The 20365-nt window shown below is 39.6% G+C and overlaps 2 protein-coding genes across 4 annotated transcripts; both read right to left on the bottom strand.

Moving 5' to 3' along the window:
* Positions 1 to 277: 277 nt before the first annotated feature.
* Positions 278 to 8503, bottom strand: LOC103465238 (MAP kinase-activated protein kinase 2-like). 3 transcript variants are annotated; one of them, XM_081607206.1, is made up of 10 exons: positions 7474 to 8502; positions 5625 to 5764; positions 3093 to 3157; positions 2931 to 3010; positions 2295 to 2421; positions 2087 to 2162; positions 1692 to 1816; positions 951 to 1036; positions 785 to 862; positions 278 to 673 (listed from the first exon to the last, which is right to left on the bottom strand). In XM_081607206.1, exons 1-10 carry the CDS (start codon positions 7738 to 7740, stop codon positions 434 to 436), a joined length of 1284 nt encoding a protein of 427 aa, XP_081463332.1. In that variant the 5' UTR covers positions 7741 to 8502; the 3' UTR covers positions 278 to 433. The 3 variants fall into 3 exon arrangements, with proteins under 3 accessions (XP_081463332.1, XP_008408096.1, XP_008408097.1); XM_008409874.3 differs by having other exon boundaries at positions 785 to 865; positions 7474 to 8500; XM_008409875.3 differs by having other exon boundaries at positions 468 to 673; positions 785 to 865; positions 980 to 1036; positions 7474 to 8503.
* A 2280-nt stretch (positions 8504 to 10783) lies between these two features.
* uroc1 (urocanate hydratase 1) lies at positions 10784 to 20160 on the bottom strand. The gene is made up of 19 exons (XM_008409873.3): positions 19220 to 20160; positions 18574 to 18704; positions 16979 to 17072; positions 16638 to 16697; positions 16427 to 16555; positions 16274 to 16335; positions 14703 to 14769; positions 14421 to 14564; positions 14243 to 14331; positions 13886 to 13948; positions 13595 to 13774; positions 13408 to 13505; positions 13247 to 13319; positions 12954 to 13143; positions 12768 to 12866; positions 12581 to 12680; positions 11630 to 11711; positions 11455 to 11554; positions 10784 to 11363 (listed from the first exon to the last, which is right to left on the bottom strand). The coding sequence occupies exons 1-19, from the start codon at positions 19343 to 19345 to the stop codon at positions 11223 to 11225; spliced, it is 2028 nt and encodes a 675-aa protein (XP_008408095.1). The 5' UTR covers positions 19346 to 20160; the 3' UTR covers positions 10784 to 11222.
* Positions 20161 to 20365: the final 205 nt, after the last annotated feature.

The following is a 20365-nucleotide window of genomic DNA, read 5'->3' as shown; positions in this document are numbered from 1 at the left end:
CTGCAAATAAATACAAAATTTTTGATTTGAAGTTCAGAGACATGTTCTCAGTAGTTCACAGAATAAAACAACAATGTTCATTTTCCTCAAACATTTACCTAAAATAAGTAAAATCAGAGAAACTTATCATTTTGCAGTGGCGTCTTCATTTTGTCCAGAGCTATGAACCATTACATTTCATAAACGCCATTTATCTTTTCTTTTTTACTTTCATTTGCACAATTTCTTTTTTGTTTCTATTAGGGAGTAGGTAGTAGTAGAAAAAGTGACAGAAAAATGTGTTAAACAAAATTTATTTTTGTGCTTCAGATCTAAAATTATTCAAATACAAATGTGATTTTTCCCCCCCTACTAATGAGTAACGAAACACAAACAATAAAGACACAAAGTAAATGATATGTGGAGGGAGTATTGCGTACAGCTTGGTTTTATACTAATTTTGCCCAGAAATCGTTTTTCCATGCTCTTCATTAAAGGCCACCTCTCTCTGACTGATGCACCCCACGCCTCCGTCCCTGCTGCCCCTGTCTGCGCCCTCTGAATGGCCTGTAGCGCCACCTGCTGGCCTATTCCGTCTCTTGTTTAGCAGAGGGTTGTTGGACGTGTCCAAGTCCTTAATCTTCACCTGGTCGTAGTCCACACGCATGGTGGCCAGAGCGCTGGTCATTCCCTCCTGCAGGAACAGGTTGAGATATAAATATGATCTGGTATGTGTCTGCCACCTGGTGGCAACTTTCTAAAAATACACACACACAAGACTACAGGCAGCTGGACAGAGCATCACCTTCACATCGTCCCACAGCTCCATGTCTTCTGTCAAAACCCGAGACGTGTGCAGAGGTGTTTGTGGGACCACCATCGACTGCTGTTGGGTCAGAGCATCAACATCACACACAGAACAGACTATTATTATGATTTAGAGACAGAGAGAAAGCAAAGTATGAGCTTACACTGATCCAGGGATGGTTCATGAACTGACCGATGGTCATCCTCTCACTGGGGTCTGTCTTCAGCAGCTGAACAATCAGCTGTTTGGCTGCAGGTACAGAAGCAAACAGCTCTTATTGTAATGTGCTTTTATGAAAATGCAATTAAGATGCTACAATTCATTGAATTCAAGCAAGATATCGGTTACTTCCAAAATCAGAGAAAGCATTATGTTCCCTAAACATGCAGCCCGATTTTCTGTTCTGTGCAAAGATTTTTTATTCTTTACTAAATGTCTTTATATGTTGCTGCTAATAAACTCTTGACTTCTCAACTCCTTCAGTTTAGTCAACTAAACGTTATATTTGATGTTGTGCATTGTATTATTACCATCCTGTCACAAAGACATTCTCATTCCTTCTTAGATACTTTTTTAATTTTTCTTTTAAAGGTCGACCAAACACTGTTTAATCTGTTATGCTTAGCAGATGATACTGGCATGGAAATGGACAGAAAATAAACAAAAATAAAGAAGATTTCAAGGAAAGACTCAGCAAGTGTTGATCCACTAAAAAACTTAACTTTGAGGCTTTTTGCAGGTTGAATACCTCTTCTAGATTTAAGTGCATAAAATCTAAAATAAACAGTTTAATAATTTTAACTGTGTTGTGTTAACTCAGGCTGTTCTTGTGATTCAAATAAATAAAATATATGTCATTTACTCATTTAACTTGTGTGATGTAGAAAATGGTAAAAATGCTGACCTTCCTCAGAAACGTCGACCCACTCAGGGTTGGGAAACTCATACTGGCCCAGTCTGATCCTCTGTTTCATACCTGGAGAGATGGCCTGGCCTGTGTTGGAGTAGAACGGGGGAAATCCACAGAGTCTGCAAAACAAACAAACAAAAAAATCAACAGATGAGGGGACGAAAGATGTCAGAAAAAAAATTGTAAATTAAAATTAAGAAGAAAATACTGGAAAGAACAGGAAATAAGAAAAAAATAAACAATGAAAAGGAAAAGAGAAAGAAAAAAGTGAGAGACAAATTTTGAAAAATTAAAACATGAGAACATTTTTTTTCTTTGTTTCAGCAGCTGAGTAGCAGATCTACGTAATAAACGAAGCTGAATGAGGTCGAGACATACATGATACTCACAGGATGTACATGATGACCCCCAGAGACCACATGTCACATGACTTGTCGTATTTCTCCGGCCCGAGCACTTCAGGCGCTGCGAGGAAGAAACAAAACAAATCAGTAACGAGCAAAGAAAGACGCTCCAAAGTGACGCAACATGAAAAGTTGACATCAATCAGTCATATAACGGCTGACAGCAGCTTCAAGCGATGGTTCAAGCTCTCACCAACATAATACGGGGTGTAACACGGGGTTTGGAGGGAATTGTGCATTTTAGTCTCCTTTGCGAAGCCAAAATCGGTCAGTTTTAACGTAGCGTTGCTGTCCTTTGTCGTGTAGAGCAGGTTCTCGGGCTGCAAGAGTAAAAAAAGAAAAGTAAAATATGAATCCTCCTTTATGCTCTACTAAGGCTGGACAATAAATCGATACCAATACACATGATGTTCAATATCAATATATAATATGTCTGATCTATAATTTTACTAAACTACGATCCAAAGCCGCACAGCATTCTGGGTGATGTAGGCAGAGGAAAAAGCTTTATCAGCTCAACCTCTCGTAGCCAGCTAAGCTAGGTGGGTGGCATCAACTAACTCACTCACTCTTTGGTTACCTAGCAACAATCTGCTGAGTAACACGCACTGCAGCAGTTTAAGGTTTTGCAAACGTGCCTCGTAACTGCTTTAAAAAAAATAAAGCAATGACATGGAGTGAAAACTGTAAGACAGGAAAGATCACGTCACTAGGTTGGCCATATTTCATATATTTAAAACAAAAAGGTAATCGATAATTATTGATATCGACTGATATAAAATCCTTATATCATGATTTTTCAGCCACGTCGGTCGTCCAGCAGTGATACCTTCACGTCTCTGTGAGCGATGTCCACATGGTGGAGGTACTCTATGGCCGTGCCGATGTCGTGCATGATCTCCGACACCTCTGAGGGGACAAGTTCAACGTAAACACCGAGGCGAACCTGATGAGACGCGAATCAGGCGGCTGAACAGAAGAGCTGACCCACCTCTCTCAGTGAAGGCCTGGTCTCCTCTGACCTGGATGCGGCTGAACAGCTCCCCTCCCTCCATGCTGAGACAAGGTGGACAAAAGAGATGAGAACTGGGACAGAGTGGACGCTCTTGGCAAACGCTTACAGGACGGTTCTCCACAGCACATCGGAACAAAGCAAACCATTGTGCCTGGTCATTTAGTGTTTAGAGAAGGTCACTCTTCAGAGCAAAACCAAACTCAGTGCAGATCATAGCACATATTTAACACGATTTATGTAAAGAGGCAGAAATGCACTGCAAAAACACAAAATCTGACAAAGTAATTTTGGTCTCGTTTCAAGTGCAAATGTGACAGACAAAACTAACTTACAAGTAACTTTTCAGCAAAATCAGACATTGTTTTACGTCAATAATACTGATTAAAAATTACCAGTACCACAAGGAGATTATTTTACTTCCAGCAAGACATTTTTTCATGTCTTCAGTGAAAACCTCTGTCAATGTAACTAGTACTATTTCAACAACATTAAGAAATTATTGCCTTAACACAAGCTCCTATTTCATGCTGGAAAGTTACTTAGGTTGGCTTTGTCTTATTTCAAGTATACTGAGATATTTGCACAAAAAACTAGAATAAAACTACTTGTAAAGATTTTGTGTTTTTGCAGGGTAAAATGTAATATTTTACAAGTTATTTCCAAATTACCCCAGCTTCATTTGAATATATACTGCTCAAAAAAATAAAGGGAACACTTAAACAACACAATATAACTGCAAGTAAATCAAACTTCTGTGAAATCAAGCTGTCCACTTAGGAAGCAACACTGATTGACCCGACGAGGGTCCCCGTTGTCAATCAGTGTTGCTTCCTAAGTGGACAGTTTGATTTCACAGAAGTTTGATTTACTTGGAGTTATATTGTGTTGTTTAAGTGTTCCCTTTATTTTTTTGAGCAGTGTACTTCAGGGACATTTCCAGATTCAGTGTCAAAATCAGGTAAAACTTTTAAAAGGTGGCTGCAAATCTGTAGAACAGTCTAGTTTTGCAACTTAAAGACTGACTGACGCCTCCTACAGTCAATCATTTTAATTTCAGTAATTAAAACCCATTGGTTTTCAGTCACTTTTAATATTAGCTGAACATCTGACTTAAATTACTTTTCATTAAAAAAAAAACTAATTTAAATGTACTTATATAACATTTATAACTTTATAATGTTATAAAGTTATTTTATAAAGGTAATGACTTTGTAACATGATGTAAATCTCAAAAAAGCTGATTTTACATAACTCCACCCCTTTAAAGACAGAAAGAAAAAATAGGGAATTACTTTAATTTAATAGATTTTTTGAAAATTAACAGTTTTCACCGAGTTTAGAGCAACTTCAATGCAAAAAAAAAAAGAAGAAAAAAAAAAAGAAAAGTTCTGACTACCAGTATTAACACTGACGTATTTTCTGGCTCATCACTTTAGTGCAACAAAGATAGTGACGTCAGAAACCAGCAACCATTAAACTGAATTAAAATATGGTACAGCTAAAGTCTTGGAGTGACTTTGCAAACAGCAGGTTACAGTGTAAACCCTCACAAACTTGGCAGCACCTCAGAAGGTTTTAAGCTACCGAGGAGGAGAGATTTGGGCGAGTCTGTCAACATCAGAGGATGTGTTTCACGTAAATATCAGCACTAATCGAAACGCAGACCAAAAACAGTCCAGGGGAGATTAAGAGTTCAGGGTAAACAGGATTCAGAGGATAAACGTTCAGGACAGCATAACAGTAACATTCCTTAAACCCAAACTGGGCCAAACCAGAACAAGCAGGTTTAATTTATAAAGAACTTTAAAAAAACAGCAGACACTGACAAAAGTGCTGATAATTGTGAATAAAATAATTAAAAAGAAAGAATTAAATATTTAAAAGTTTACAGTAAAGTATAAGCAAATGTAAAAAAAAAGAAAAAAAAGGAAAACGTGTTACATATAGACACGAAAAACCACATTAAAATAAAAACTTCTGGCTCACAGGAGATAGAAAGGTGGAAAAATAGATGTTGATCTAAGTCAGAGATCAAGTTGCTGTTTTTAACTTGAGAGCATATGTAAAAAAAAAAAAAAAAAAAAGAAAAGTGGAGCACACCAGAACAGGTTCTTCTTTTACACAACTACCAAAAAGCCATAAACAAATAAAAAGCAAGCAGTGTTGATTACGCCTCGTTGAATCATTTGGCATTTTTCTTGACTTGATTTCACCGTCCTTGTTGCCTGAAACAAAGACGGTGACTCCCAAAAACCTGAGTCCCAAAAACACTCAGGTTCAGACGTAACACGATGACAGGGCAAAGTAAATTGTCATTTATGGTTAGTTTTCTGCATTTTGATGTAACCATTGTTTGGGGGGGCCAATTTGAACGAAACCCCAGTTTTTAGCTGTGGAGTTTAAACAGATTAGGAGACTTCTTGTAGTCGCAGGTAGTTATTATCTGTTTGGCACCACGTGGTTAAAGCTGTTTGTGTCTGAATTTGTTCGATTGTCGGTGACACTCACCACTCCATCACAATGAGCAGACATTTCTTCCCCTGGTGCATGTTCTCGTACAGGCTGAGGATTCGCACGATGTGGGGGCCTCCCGACACTCGCCAGTGAAGCTCGACCTCGCGTCTGGCTTTAGGAGTGTCGTAGAGAATCTGACGAAACACCAAAAGCACATTTCTCGTGTTCATGCAAGACCAGAGTTATTGTTAGGTGATCTTCATCCAAAGCTGCAGCTTCACATTAAAAACGAATTGGTGCTGAAACGGAAACTTTTGAGGCTGCTATTCGGTAACATGATTCATTTATGAGGCGAAGGGCTGCAGCTCAGACCGTGACGTCTCTTCCTCTGCCCCCCCGGACGGATCCACGCTTCAGTCCTCGAGAAAATCACAAGTGCAATCTGAATCCTGGAGGAGCAAAGGATGTGAGAAAACGTTCAGCTTCAGCGGGGAGGGGGGAGAGTCGGTCCAAGCCCACTCTGCATCAGCCTGCCAACGCATAACAAGCAGCGGAGGGGAAGTTTATCCCTGCCAGCAGAACGAGAGCTGAAAGTGTTTCCTGTCGTGAGGTGTTGCCCGTAAATTAGGTGCAAGAGCCGTCTGAGTAATAATGATGTGTTAGAGGTATTCAGAGAAGTAGCGGTTGGAGTTTCAGTGACTGTTATGTCTGACAGCTGAAAGCGTTCAGCTGGAATAAATAACGTGACGCAACAGAAGATTTGAACAGGTCGCGTACAGCGAGTGGCAACGTTTGTCAGGAGAAAAGTTGAAGGCTAACGCAAGCAGGAACATTATTTACAGAAAAGGCCTCAGTGAAGAAAGAGGCACTTAAAAGCTTTTTTTTTTTTTCTGAATATAGAAAAAAACGTAACACATCTTGTTTGGTATACTTCCACAAACATAGCAAGAAGAAACATTTAATTTTAGTTTTTTTTTTTTTTGAATGAATAAAGGCATTTTAAAGCTGTTTGTTAGTGTTGGATAAAAATGCAGCTCTCACTTTACTGCTAGTTTATTCTAAGAAAAAAAAACACAATTTGAAGGGAGAAAAGTTTCTTAAAAAGCAACAGCAACAAAAATAATCGAATAAATGAAATTTCAAAAGTTGTAAATGTTTGACTATATTTAATTTTTCAATTCTGTTGAAAATGATCTTCCTCTGACAAGATCTTTCACCTGCAACATCTGACGACCACTGAATGGAAATGAAAACTCAGTGTGCTCATTTCAAACCCAAACCTCTTTTAGTTCAGTCCAGGCCCAAGCCAGAAAAAACAACAACAACAAAATAAAATCACACTAATTAGGTGTTTTTTCTTTAACCAGCTGTTTTGAAGAGAGTGATACTCATAAATGAGTCCTGACCAGGAATGCAGGAGCTCCCAACATTTCACCATACCTGCTTAGTCATAGCTTCAGACTTTCCAAAGACAAACTCTTGGAAGAAGTCAGTGGAAGGCGCTCTTCCTGTTTATTGTTTAGAAAGCTCTGCTGCAACGCGCTGCTTGTTGATTAAATCTGAGCTCACTGCTGAACACTCACTGTGGAGTGGATGAGAGGAAAATTACTACTTTTGTTAAATGTCTATTATGCAATATCATCACAGAGCATATCATTGTCCAGGCAGCGAAAAATAAAAAAAAAGAGAGGAAAAAACAAAGCTGGAAGCGACACAGACAGCACATCACTGTCTGGGCAATCTACTAGATTACTGCTTAAAAATTATTGATGTACTAATTATATTTTAATTACAAGAAAGTTAACTGACGTAAGCTAACGTAGGATTTTAAAGCAGAAAAAAAATCGAGGAGAAATTCATTATTGATGGTTTTTAAGACAATTAACTTAAAGGAAATACAAACCTTCAGGGCGCATTTCTCCCCGGTTTTCTTACAGTAACACTCCAGCACTTTGCCATTGATTCCCAGACCAAGAACCTGAGACGTGATCTTATAGTCATCAGTCACCGCGTTTCTCTTAAACTCCGCTTTCGGGTAAGCAGGTGGCAGGAGCCCCACCGTGCAGCTGCTGCTGGTGCCCACACTGGAGGAGCCGCTGCTGCGGAGCGCCGTCCCGTGTTGCGCAGGGCTCGGAGTCCCCTCCTGCTCCTCCTCCTCTATATGGAGCATTTTCACTTAAAACCCGAACCGACTGAAGCTCACTGCCGTCTCCAACAGGAGCAATCCAGCGGCATTGTGATCCAACAAGAGGACTTTGGTATTTCCAGACTGTTTAGACTGCAAAAGCAAAAAAAAAAAAAAAAAAAAAAAAAAAAAAAAGCAAGAAAAAAAAAAGAGGCAAATCTGAAAATAAGGCAAAAAGAGGTTCTTAGAAAAGGGCGGAGGTTTAAGCGGAACCGTTATGTTCGCAAAAAGTAAAGACAAGGCAACTTAAAACTTCATTTGAAACATTAAAAATGAGCATAAATAGTAATAAGAAATTGAGTTCCACCCCCCTATGCGGTCCTCATTACAGATCTCTGCCGCTTTCTGAGGGAACATCAACCTCTGTAACCCTTTACGTCAGCGCGGAAAGCTCAAGTTCAGTCACCATTCACAGATTTCTTAAAGGAACAGGCACGTAACGACGGACAACCAGCAGGGACGGAGAGAGCGCTGAGAACAATGCTGGTCATCGGTCGACCTCACCGCTGCTGAAACGGAAACTTGATCCCTGAAAAAAAATATCGCAGCCAATGGGAAAACACTAACTTATGGCAGGTCGTTGTTGCATATATTCAAACCACAGTGCTAAGCAGAGGCGTTGTTAGGATCCTGAAGGATTGGGGGCCGTAGCGTGGCTCAAAAATAGTAAGTCATGTTCTATTAAAATTTTCTGCAAACAATATTTGCCCTGTAGGCTGTTTTTTTATTTTATTTTTACCAAGCAATTGTTAGAAGCCTCATAGCTAAAATAGTATTTGATTTACGAATGATCAGAGAATGGTTTGATTAAAAACAAATACATTTTGATGATATCTTCAAAAATTTAGACTGATTTTGCTAATCTAGTCAGAAAGAATGCTTCCAAATGCTCAGAAACCGTGCTCACCCCATGTCTCTAATAAATATGATCTTCTCTTTATCTGGCTCAAGTTCCTGTTTAGATCTAATCAAAGTGTTACTGTCCACAGCTTAGGTTCCTCATTTTCCACATTATTAACAAGATACATAAAAAAAATCTAACTATTTATTTTTTCAGGAGAAAATCTGAACTAGATCATATTTTACCAAGACAAAAAAAAGTAGCCTTGCCAAAGAAAAGTTAGGCGTTCATTGGAAGGAGATGAAAAAGTAATTTGTGTGTTTTAAGACTGTTTTTGTTCTAAAAAGCTCTTTGTGTTTTATTCATCTTCTCTGACAGAAGAACTTCTCGCCGTTTCTGTAAACAATGACAGAAACGCTTCAGACCATCTTCATAAGTCAATCTGGATGAAATCTGATCATGTGGAGGAAGGATCTCAACTTGAAGGAGAAGGAGAAAACGTTTTTCTCCTCCACCAGGCTCAGCCGCAAACCTCCGACTGATTCAAACACAAACCCTCATAATAACTTCATGACGACAAATCTGAGACACTTTGATAGTAATCACCTGTTGACTTTCTGTGTAGAACTTTTGTGAAATTGTAAACCTGTTTAATTTAACATTAATAGTGACAAGTTTATGGAGAGGAGTTATTGTACAGAAATAAAATGTATTTTATTACCCCAAAGATGTCTGAGGGTCTTACTGGACGCTTTTAATGTAGTTTAAAGTGATCTGCACATAAATTAAAAAATAAAAAACATCCAGGTCCCTTTGCTGCTTTTAAAACATTTTTGCTCTGAGTAATATGCAACCTTAGTCAAATAAACTCTTTTCTTGCTGGCTCGTGAAAATCAGCACACATCTAACTTCCTTTAATGACATGTTTTATTGTTGTTCCCTTTGTGAACACTGAGTTGCAGCGAAGGAACTTTGTGTAACGGCACTGAAACAGGAAGTTACACGTTGTTAATTAAAAGATCCCAGACTCTTAAAAAAACAACAACCCTAAATGACTCTTTGCATAAATGCTTCAGCTTCATTTGTCTTACTGGGTGCCAGTGACTGTAAAGTTGTTTTGTTAGTCCCTCCACCCAATAAACTCAAGTGAAAGGCTGGATTTTTCTAGGTTTTTTGGTCTTACTACAATCAAAAGATATGTGCGAGGACTGTGTAAGATGCAGATTTGCAAAATTCACTTCTTTCTAGTCAAAGCTGATATTTTAGATCAAAAGTTAAGGTGTTTGAGCTTTTGCAGACAGAGAATGTTATTTATATATGTTATTATTAGGTATTGTGTCCTAGATATTCAAAGCTAGACCCCAACCGAAAAACAAACAAAAGAAAAATCAAAGAATTCCAAGAAGACAAAACTCATATTTTATTTATTTGTATAAATGTTAATAACTGTATTTGCAATTGCTCCTGTTTTAATATGACATTTAATGTAGAGAGGCGTAAGGAATATTTAAATATCTTTGTCCTTGATTTTTATTGCCATTGTAAATATACTAGTGCCTGAAACCACCTTCAAACAAGTCATACAGTAAATATTGAATGATAAATTATAAATATCTGATTCTGTTTTTCATGTCAAATGTCTAGCTGAAAATGTCTTACTGGGATTTTAGACATCTGGAATGAAAGTTTTCCCATTAAGAATGAGGTAGTACATATCAGCAGTTACTAATCTAGATAGGATAATGTACTTCAGATATATTGAGTTTAAAGTAATTTCAATAGAGAGGGAAAAAGTGATCAAATGTATCCTTGAAAAGTTGTTTGAGAATCTAGTTCAGTGATTTTATGATAATTTAGCTTTCCATATAAATTATTGTTGGAGATGTCTGAGTTAAAGACAAGCATGAACATTTTTAACCTTTGCTTTCTCATTTTCAACCTGTTGAGGCATGAATATCAGGTGTTGCTCTGTGTAACTGCGTCTTCTATGTCTCTGTTTGGGTTCCTGCCAAAATACTTTTTCATAAAAAAAATTTAAAAAAAGCCAGTACTTTCTTACTAACTCATAAACTATTTATTGGTATAAGGCGGTTTTTGCTTAGACAGGAGAAAAACATCTCGTTTTATTCACGGTTCACCACAAGTAAATGGCTTTTAGATTACAACACTATGAGACACAAACAGCCATTTGAATCTTCAATATTAAAACAAAGATTTTATTTATTAATTTGCAGCGCAAAAAATTGTTCAAAGTGATGAAACATGGTAAAAGTATTCAATTGCATTGAACTTTTCCTCTATATAATGGCCTTTCCTAAAAGTTGTCCAGTTTATTTTGTGGGTGACATCATCTATCCATCCCATTGATATTTATTAGTATCAATATGTATTATTAGTGATATGTATCCATCGAAAGTTGGAAACAGTGTGCGTCTCAACCTCATTCTTCAAAACAGACATTATTATAACACATTTTCAGATCATGGCATCGACACTGTGGGTGATTCTTCTAAATCTGTATAATTCATACTGCTGAATAAGGCCTCATGTTGATAAATACACTGAAGTAAATCCAGCTGCTGGCTTCCTCTGCTCTCTGCGTCTAATTAGGTTAAATCATCACCAGTTATCCCTGCAGGGCTCGGTCCAGCACATGCTCGTCCTGCACTGGAAACGGCATGGTGACGCGGAGCTGCCTGTTCTCCTCCATGGTGCGCTGGATCGTCTCGTAGGCGTTTGTGTTTCCAGACCAGCAGCGACGAGCCACCTGCGACAAGCAGAACCACACAGGAATGCAGCAGACCGGAGCAGCAGCTCCATGCATCGGCGTGGAGCTGCTGCTCCGCCTGCAGCCTCACCCCGTTGGAAACGTCCCAGTTGAGCATCGACCTGGCGCGCCTTGCCGCCTCGTCGGAGCCGTCCAGCAGCAAGCCGAATCCTCCATTTATTACCTCTCCCCTGACGGTGAGAGACAGACATGAGGACACAGTGATTCGCGTCGACACAGCCAGATTACTGCTTACTGCCCCTCACCAGCCAACACCGCCGCCATTGTGCAGAGCGACCCAAGTGGCACCTCTGAAGGCATCGCCAACAAAGTTCTGGACGGCCATATCTGAGGGAAGGAAGCAGCAAAAAAATCTAAAATGTCTCTTTTATTCTTTTATGTCACGTCTACAGCTGGAAAATTATAGACAATCATACAAAACTGCTATGATTTTAAAAGTGTTTTCCAAGTAAAAAAAAAAAAGAAAAAAAAAAAGGAAGAAAGAGAAACAGCTTTTCGAAGCAGCTGAGGTTTATTTTGAGTGCATAATTACAGTATTTCACTTTGCACCCACGAATGAAGTGATTAAACAAAAGCCAAAAAATTATTGGGTGAAAATTGTTATTCACTCCTGATCTTATTAGTAATACCCTGGTTTCCTGGAGGAAGAGCTTCTGTGTTTTGCCATGTTGGAAGAAAAAGAAAACCCAAATCAGGTTTTGCTGCAAACTACCTCAGGGCTTCTTTCAAAATCATCACAGTTTCTAGACAGGATGAAACTGTGGTTATAAATAAACCTGGCATATTTACTCATTAACATAACCAGGGTTATGTTAATGTTTGACAGCTGAAAACCTGAAATAGTTTCAAAAAGTAAATTCATGAATGATCAGCTTTGCAGACCTGAAGTTGTAACTACCTGCACATTATTGACAAACTATTTAACTATTTACTTCAATAATTATAACATATTAATTGCACTTTTTCACATTTTTTCACATATAACCTCTAAAGTTATTAAATTATACTGGGATTTTATGTCATAGACCAACATAAAGCAGTGCATTACTCTGTGGTGAAAGGGAAACTTTGCATGATTTTCAAGGGGTGTGAATACTTCTGCGAGGTGCTGAAGCGTCAGAAAGAACAAGCAGAAAAAATCTCAAATTTCCATCTCAAAACAGATTCATCATCTTAGCTGTGCGCAAAACACACACCTGCACAGAACGCAGAGCCGTCGTACACGTTGGAGGTCTCTCTGAAGGGGCTGTCGGTGCCGCTGACATCGTGGTGGTCTCTGCTGATGACCACCGGAGCCTGAAGGAGCAGAACAGAAAACCACCACACTAAGATTCACGTGTCAGTTCACAGATATTAAGACTGCAGCTGCGTTCTTCTTCCTACTGAGACTCTTCCGTCAGCAACAGCCTGGTTTATGGCTAAAGCAATGGACACTCTTCCTTTCTGGTCCGAGTACAAAATCCTAGCTTGAGATCCAACAACCTAAGCAAGAAACAACACAGATTAAAAACTAACAATTTTGTTTTGGCCTCCATGTAATTCTCTTCTTGGAGATCTTCTTTGGCTGACCATTTTGTGCCTTCCGGCCTCTCTGATCCAGCGGATGTTGTCTCTGTACTGCTGCCTTACACGTTCCGACACGTTGGCAGCGATTTCCTCCAGCACCTTAGTGGCGATGTCGTCGGTTACGGCCAGGTCTTGTGGATCGCCAGACGTGCAAACCCAGCGAAACGGCCCGAACCCCAAAGAGAAAATGTCCCTGCAGCAAGAATCTATTATTTTATTATCTGGTCAACATAAAATAAGGTTGATGCTGCTTTGCTGCACTAACTGGATCAACATACCACTGGATATATACTCACCCCATAATATGTTGGACATAAGACGGATACCGGAACTCGGTTGCTCCTCCACCAACTTTGCTGACCTCTGCACCTATTAAAGCCAAAAACATGCTCCTTTTTACTGCTCAAATCTTCCCTGAGTCTGATACTCTTTGTGTCATGTTTTATAAATGACTCACCTGCTCTTTGGGCCTCCAGCAGGAATGCATTGCCGTAATCCCAGAAGAACATACCCGCATCCGACAACTTGTTGATGGCCTTTATGTGTCTTCTGAGGCTGTAATTGCATTGGTTGCATGCTAGTAAAAACAATATCAGCCACGAAATGCTGCACACAGTTCAGCTCTGAGATGAATTTCACTGAACCTCTCTTGGACGACGCTCTGGAAGCGTCCGGGGTCTGTGGACATGAGCTGGTTGGCCTGGCGGAAGCTGAGCGGGACGGGGTAGTAGCCCCCGTTGTAGGGGTTGTGCAGCGACGTCTGGTCTGAACCCAGATCCACCAGGAGCTCCCCAGTCCTCTCAAACTCCAGCAGCAGCCGCTCCCTGTTTACACACAGAAAAGTTGGACCAATTTCAGCATCAATTGAGCTAAAGCGTTTTATTTTTCACACAGGCCCTGACTGTGTCCAGTGAAAGTTTTCACAGCTCACTCACCACAAGTCTACGACATTCCCATGGTATCCCAAACTGAGGGGCGTCTTGGAGGTCCTGGCTTCTCTGAGAGACAACAGAGAGATATTAAAGATGAAACTCATCAGTTTTCAAAATGCATATTCTTCAAACTTGATTGCAGTTGGATTTGCAAGATAGATTTACTTTTTTTTGTTTTGTTTTCAGTGCATATCTAAAGATGTACAAACACCATTGTTGTATTTCCTAGACTTGCCTTTTAAACTGTATGACCTGAATCAGCATTTATGTGTCCTGTCACAAACATCTCACAGTGTTTAATGTGTTTCTGGCTCATTGCTCCTGACAGAACTGGTACAGCTAGATGTTCTTCTGTGTTACCGGATGCGTTTGATGCATTGCTCCAAGCTGCTGGTCACCTCCATGACCCAACCCTGCTCGTGTCTCTTCCTCAGCGGAGCTTCATCCACCTACACAGGAGCGACAAAACGTTTTCCCTTATTCTGGCTCTCAGAAGTGACTTTCAGTGAGACACAGGAACGACTGGGAACCAACCGACCTCGGCAATCACTCCGACACAGCCTGCGATGACGGCCGCTTTGGCCTGGGCGCCGCTCATTCCGCCGAGGCCTGACGTCACGAAGACGCGGCCCCTCAAGTCGTCGGTGCCCAGGTACCTCCGACCTGCGTTTAGTACAGTCAGCTGCACAGAGACAACATATTTAAAAAATAACCTTCAGATCATTATGTACTGTATATGCTACAACAATATGGTGCAGTTTGTCATGATGTGGATTAGATATGAGGATCTTCTTTTTTTTTTTTTTTTTTTTTTACAAACCATTGTGCCATGAACGATCCCTTGAGGTCCAATGTAGCAGTAACTGCCTGCTGTCATTTGGCCATACCTGTATGCAAACAACAGCAGGACACAAATTACACCACGTAGCTGTAACACAATATTAATACTGTGCTGGTCAGAAGTTTGTAAGCAATAATTTGCAAGAATGCCAAATTTTCCCTTTCATGCATAGTGGTCACTACAATGGACAGCTGTCTAAAAGCCATTTTCTTGTGCTTCTTGTGGATTTTTATGTCATAAATGAACACAGACCATTGAATTGGTCACTAATGCATCATAAAATACACCATCAACTACTGACCATCAGCTGCAAATGCAAGAAGTCATGTTTGCTCAATCCAATATGGCCGACAGACAAAAAACCCGTCTACATGATCCAGTTCCACTTCATTGTAGTTGTTTAATTTGCAGCATAAGAACCGAGACATTCAACTTAAGAATGAAGAGAAAGGCAAATATTTCTAAGAAACAAACTCAGTATTGCATTTAAGTATTTTGAGAAATGTGTCAATAAGTTTTTAATGTGACTTCAAGATAACAGGCTCCTGATTGGTTGTAACTGAAAATGTTCCCAAACACTCAGCGTGGAACAAGAACAGAGAAAACTGCTCAGCTCTTTGCAAAGGGACAGTCCATGGCTGAACCACTCTGTGGTGCAAGGTAATATTTTGACTGCACACATTTTTTTCTTTCCTGGAATCAACCTTCACATCTGAGTCAGAGTTTTCCAGCAGGAAAAGGGCCTTATTTAAGAATGCCAGGATTCAACTTCACTCATAATAAGGGCAACACATGAGAGAGATGCATCTGGGTTTTGGAAATAGCCGAGAATGCAGTTTCCTTTGCTAGAAAATGCTTCCCCTGATAAAACTTCAACCAGCCCTTTCCCAGACCTTGAATAAAACTCTATGGTGACGCTGTTGCTTGAGCTTTGTCCAGTTTATGAAGATTTTCTTTTAATTCAGCCATTTTTTATTAACTTGAGGATGATCGCTTAGGTGACATATGTGAAACCTGCACACATTTAACAGGAGCAAGGTCCTAAAACACACGTCAAAGCTGGTTTTTGGATGGATGAAACCAACAAACATTAATCTTTAGTGTGATCCTGTCCTCATGTCTCTCCACTGCAGTGTGTAGATTGTTTTTCAACCAAATCGACTGATTTAAACGAACATTTCTAAAAGCACAGAAGATGAATATCCAGCTAGAATTATACCAGAACCCTGTTGAAGAGAACAAAAATGCATGCCTGAGGAGCAATCTGCAAATGTAGATTTATTTAAACAGTAGTGGGGATTTATGTCTATATTTGATTCATGATTTTGAATCTGTGTGGATTATAGAAAATCCACACTAAATCTAAACTCATGGATGGAAATGTACATTTTTTTGGTTTTAACCATTACACTTATGACTTGCAGTATCATTCCATCCTGGAAAACAGAGCAGATAAAATGCATTATTGAAGGCCCGATGATGCCCTTGGTGTCTGTCTTCTCTTTCTTGTTTTCCATCACAATCAGTCCAGCAGCTTGGAAAAGACTTACATTGACACGCCGAGAGCGAACATCCTCTCATATTCTTCTCTGGAGGAATAATTTGGAATAACCTGAGGAAACGAACAGGACAAACACACAGAACAAAATGTGAGTTTGTTGTTCGTGTCTGTTGTTAGCACGTGGCGTGTGTGCTGGCGGTACCATGCCGTTGGTGATGATGGCCCGAGGAGAGGAAGGCAGGCTGGGGAACAAGCCCATGGGGTGACCGCTGTACATGACCAGAGTTTGCTCCTCAGTCATCTCGCTCAGGTAGTGCATCACAAGGCGAAACTGAACATAGTTATTATTCAGTTGTTCAAGTTAGCATGTAGTATAAGAGATAAATTGTATTTTGGGTTTGCTCAGGACTCACCTGGGCCCAGTTACTAAACACCTGTCCGTTCCCTCCGTACGTGACGAGCTCCTGGGGAAACTGCAGGAGAAGGAAAGTTGGTTTTCTTCATTTCAGGGCTGCCCAAGTCCGTCTACTGTATATTGCAACTTTTAGAGGCATCCCTGCTCCAACACCTGTCACATAAGTGAACTTCCTCCTCCGTAGACGACTGGCAACCAACAGTTCATTGACTCAGAGGTATTGGAGAAGGTTTGCACCTAAGCGTTGTAGGATAGTTGCTTTTGAGGCCTGAACTTGGACACCCCTGTTCATGAAATTAAATTAGACATGGTTATTCAAGCCGAGCACAAAACGCTCACCTGAGCAACAGCTGGGTCCAGGTTGTTCATGATCATTAGCATCATAGCTGCTGCTTGTTGTGTGCGGCAGGGATACTGGTCTATGGGATAGGCTCTGCAGAAGAGACAGGCATTCACATCGTAGCAAGAGATGCAGAAAATTACCTTCAGTTTAACAGTATCTTGATACAAAGCTGGTTAGTAACTTAGATATTTTATTAGCATGAAGCATAAGTAAATAAAAAAGCATTATTTAATTTTTGAAGATATGAATGAAAGCTGAAGCAACAAAGTCAAAACAAGAATGTTTTCACATTTTGCCACGTTACAGCTTCCTTCCTTTCATTACTATTTGTTGTGATTGACCAACAAAAAGCCATGAAAATTTGTGGAAGACACAGAAAATTGACATTCTTTCAACATTTGTATCTATAAAAAATGTTAAACGTATGACACGATGGAATCGCTATCAATTCTCAAATAGATTTTGATCGAAAAGGTGAATATGTTTTGATCCAAACCATTCTGAAGCTCTGGCTGTTCACTTATTGTCACTGGAAGATGAACCTTCAGCCCAGTCTGATGTTTTTTACTGCCTCTAACAAGTTTTCTTCTGGGATTATCTTGAAATTATCGCCATGTATTTCTGGAAAAACATCCTTGTCCCAGCAGAAGAAAATATCCCCAAAGTATAATGCAGCCACTACTATGTTTCCTCTCAGGTTGATGTGTATTGTTCATGCAGGCCAATAAAAGCCCATTTTGGTTTTTCCAAATTTTTGCTTTATTCCATACTTGTGCAAAAATGATTTTTTTCTGATGTTTCTTTTTTTAAGTCATTTTTTTCCTTGCTTACAGGCCAGATTTCTAGAGTGCATGAGTAATAGTTGTCCGTTTAACAGTGTTTTCCATTCATACCTCTGTAGCTTCGCCAGAGTTACCACAGAGTCTCCGTTGCTCACTGAATAATCCTCTCTTTAGATGTCCTTCCATGTCAAATGTTCCATGTTATGATTATGAATTGAACAGTTCTCTTAATTAAGCTCATGTCTAAGAATATTGTTTTGTAACGTCTTCAGAGCTTTTAACAGAGTAGCTGCTGTACTAGTGTTACGCCTCTGAGATTAAAATAATTACACAATGACTTCATTTACTGGTTGGGCAACTTCTAAATGAAAACCGCTGCATGTGATTCTATTTAGGGGTAACACTGTAACTAGGGTGAACACACCTTTCAGATGTCCATTTGTAAATAAAATGTGTATTTTTTCTTTCATTTCACAATTATGCACTACTTTGTGTTGACCTATCACATAAAATTCTGATGAAATGTGTAGAACATAAGACAATTTGGAAATATGTGAAGAGTATAAATACTTTTGGAAAGCACAGTTACATAATGATTTAACAGTAGGTAGAACCCAACCGTGGTATTTGCATTACATTTGTTATAAAACCTAAATATAAGACTTCAATATTTTTCAATGTATTTTATTTAAATGTAGATGATTATATAAAAGTTCAGGGACTTTCAAGCCATTTAATCCTGAGAAACTCTAATGTCTAACTTTGACACCTGAAAAATCTTAACCAGGTCTTCATTGGGGGCCCCGTACCTCATCCGCACCGCGGGGCAGAAGCGGTACATGTATATGTGTCCGTACTGCCGGAGCTCCTGAGCAAATTCAGATGCGAGTGTTGCATGTTGGGACGGTGGGAAGTAGCGCAAAGCATTTCTCAGTGCCAGCTGTAGAAGGATAAAGACGATTTACTGTGAGTTAGTGAAAGCAGAGCCTTGTCACACAAATCTGTCATTCCTTTTCTCACAAGTTTTCATGTCAGAGGTAGAGCTTTCCCTGCTTCCCTCTTTTAATTATTGACTGGGGTGTTTTTTTTCTGGGTTTGGGCAATCATTTTAGGACCTCTGAAAATAATCAATTTCGAGGTTGAACCAACAGAGAGTGATGCAAGAAAACAGGGTGCAGATGAGGCTCTGGCTACTGCTCTCAGCTCCATCACTTCCATGGCAAATGTGGATCTTTTAACAGCGTTATCATTCATACATTATTAACAGGCAGAGATGCATCTACATGTAGTTAGTTTTTATATTTTAATGGGTGTTATGCAAGTTTCAGTTTACAGTGTGTATTTAAATGGTAATGGTAGTAAAAGCAATCCTGAAATGCACGCAATAATAACTATAGCTAAAATGTCTTCCAACAAAATACTTCCATGAAAGAACAGATGTCAGGAGTTACTCACTCGTTCCTCCTCAGCCGTGAGGTTAGGAGTCCGGACCAGAGCGTGTGGCACATTTGGATCTCTTCCTCGGTTTGGTGGTAAAGGATCCAGGGGCAGACCGCTACATAGATCCTTTAAATCCGACATCCTGGAGGCTTTTCTCTGTTATACGTTTGCAGCAGAGACCAAGGAGGCAAAGTTCAGGCTGCAAATCGATGGCAGCGTCAACTGATGCAACAAAACAAGCATCTGCGTAGAGAGAATCTGTGTACTTATTGGGGCCAGTCCCTCTTCCCTTTCCGTCCCCATTGGTTTCTACGTTACCTTTGGTCTGGAAGGGTTCGCCAATGAAAATACAGTAGCTCCACAGGGACGTTTGATAATTATTGATCCCTGGAAGAGGCTGAAGTAGCACAGACTGAGCAGACCAACATGGAGACCGACCTCTGGTTTGTCATAATACAAAGTGTGATACGTGACAAAATCAGATCCTAATCATTTGAATGCACTCTGAATGTTCACAATTTCTGAGAAATGATGAATTCTCCAAAACTAAAATATGTTTTATTTCCTTTATTTAACCAGGTAAACCCTGTTGAGATCTAGATCTCATTATCAAGAGGGACGTGTTGAATGCTTGAAATGTCCATTTACTATTTGAGTGCTTTAATTAAATAGGCATTATTAATATGTTAAATTCTGTTTATAATGAAAGTGCACATTAGCCATCATAATTACAATTTTTCATACAAAAGCTCAAGCTTTGGTTGCATGTAATCATACAGAAGCAGTCTGGTCACATTCAAGCTGCAACTCAGATTTCCCTCCAGATTGACTGAATATGCAGCTAGGCAATAAAAAATAAATTCGGGGCCCTTGTGATACCCCACATTTAATATTTAATATTGCCAAAATCAAAATTAACAATACAATTTAGCAGGCTTGAGTTCTGACCTGCTCATCTGTGGTGTTCTCCATGTTTTTTAAAATACTTTGTGCATTGCAACATTACCACATGCAGTAAAAAAGGTCCACAGCATGATGCTGCTGCCACCATGCTTGATAGTTGGTAATATCCTGGAGTATTCTCAGTATGCCACAACTCCAAGTCCAACTAAAAACATACATTTTTAATGGTCAGGATAGTTTTACTTGGTTGGTTACATT

This window comes from Poecilia reticulata, chromosome 5 (genome assembly GCF_904066995.2).
Source record: "Poecilia reticulata chromosome 5, P_reticulata-male-v2, whole genome shotgun sequence".
NCBI lineage: Eukaryota > Metazoa > Chordata > Actinopteri > Cyprinodontiformes > Poeciliidae > Poecilia > Poecilia reticulata.
Note: the sequence above shows the minus strand (reverse complement) of the source record. Positions and strands in the feature narration are given on the sequence as shown.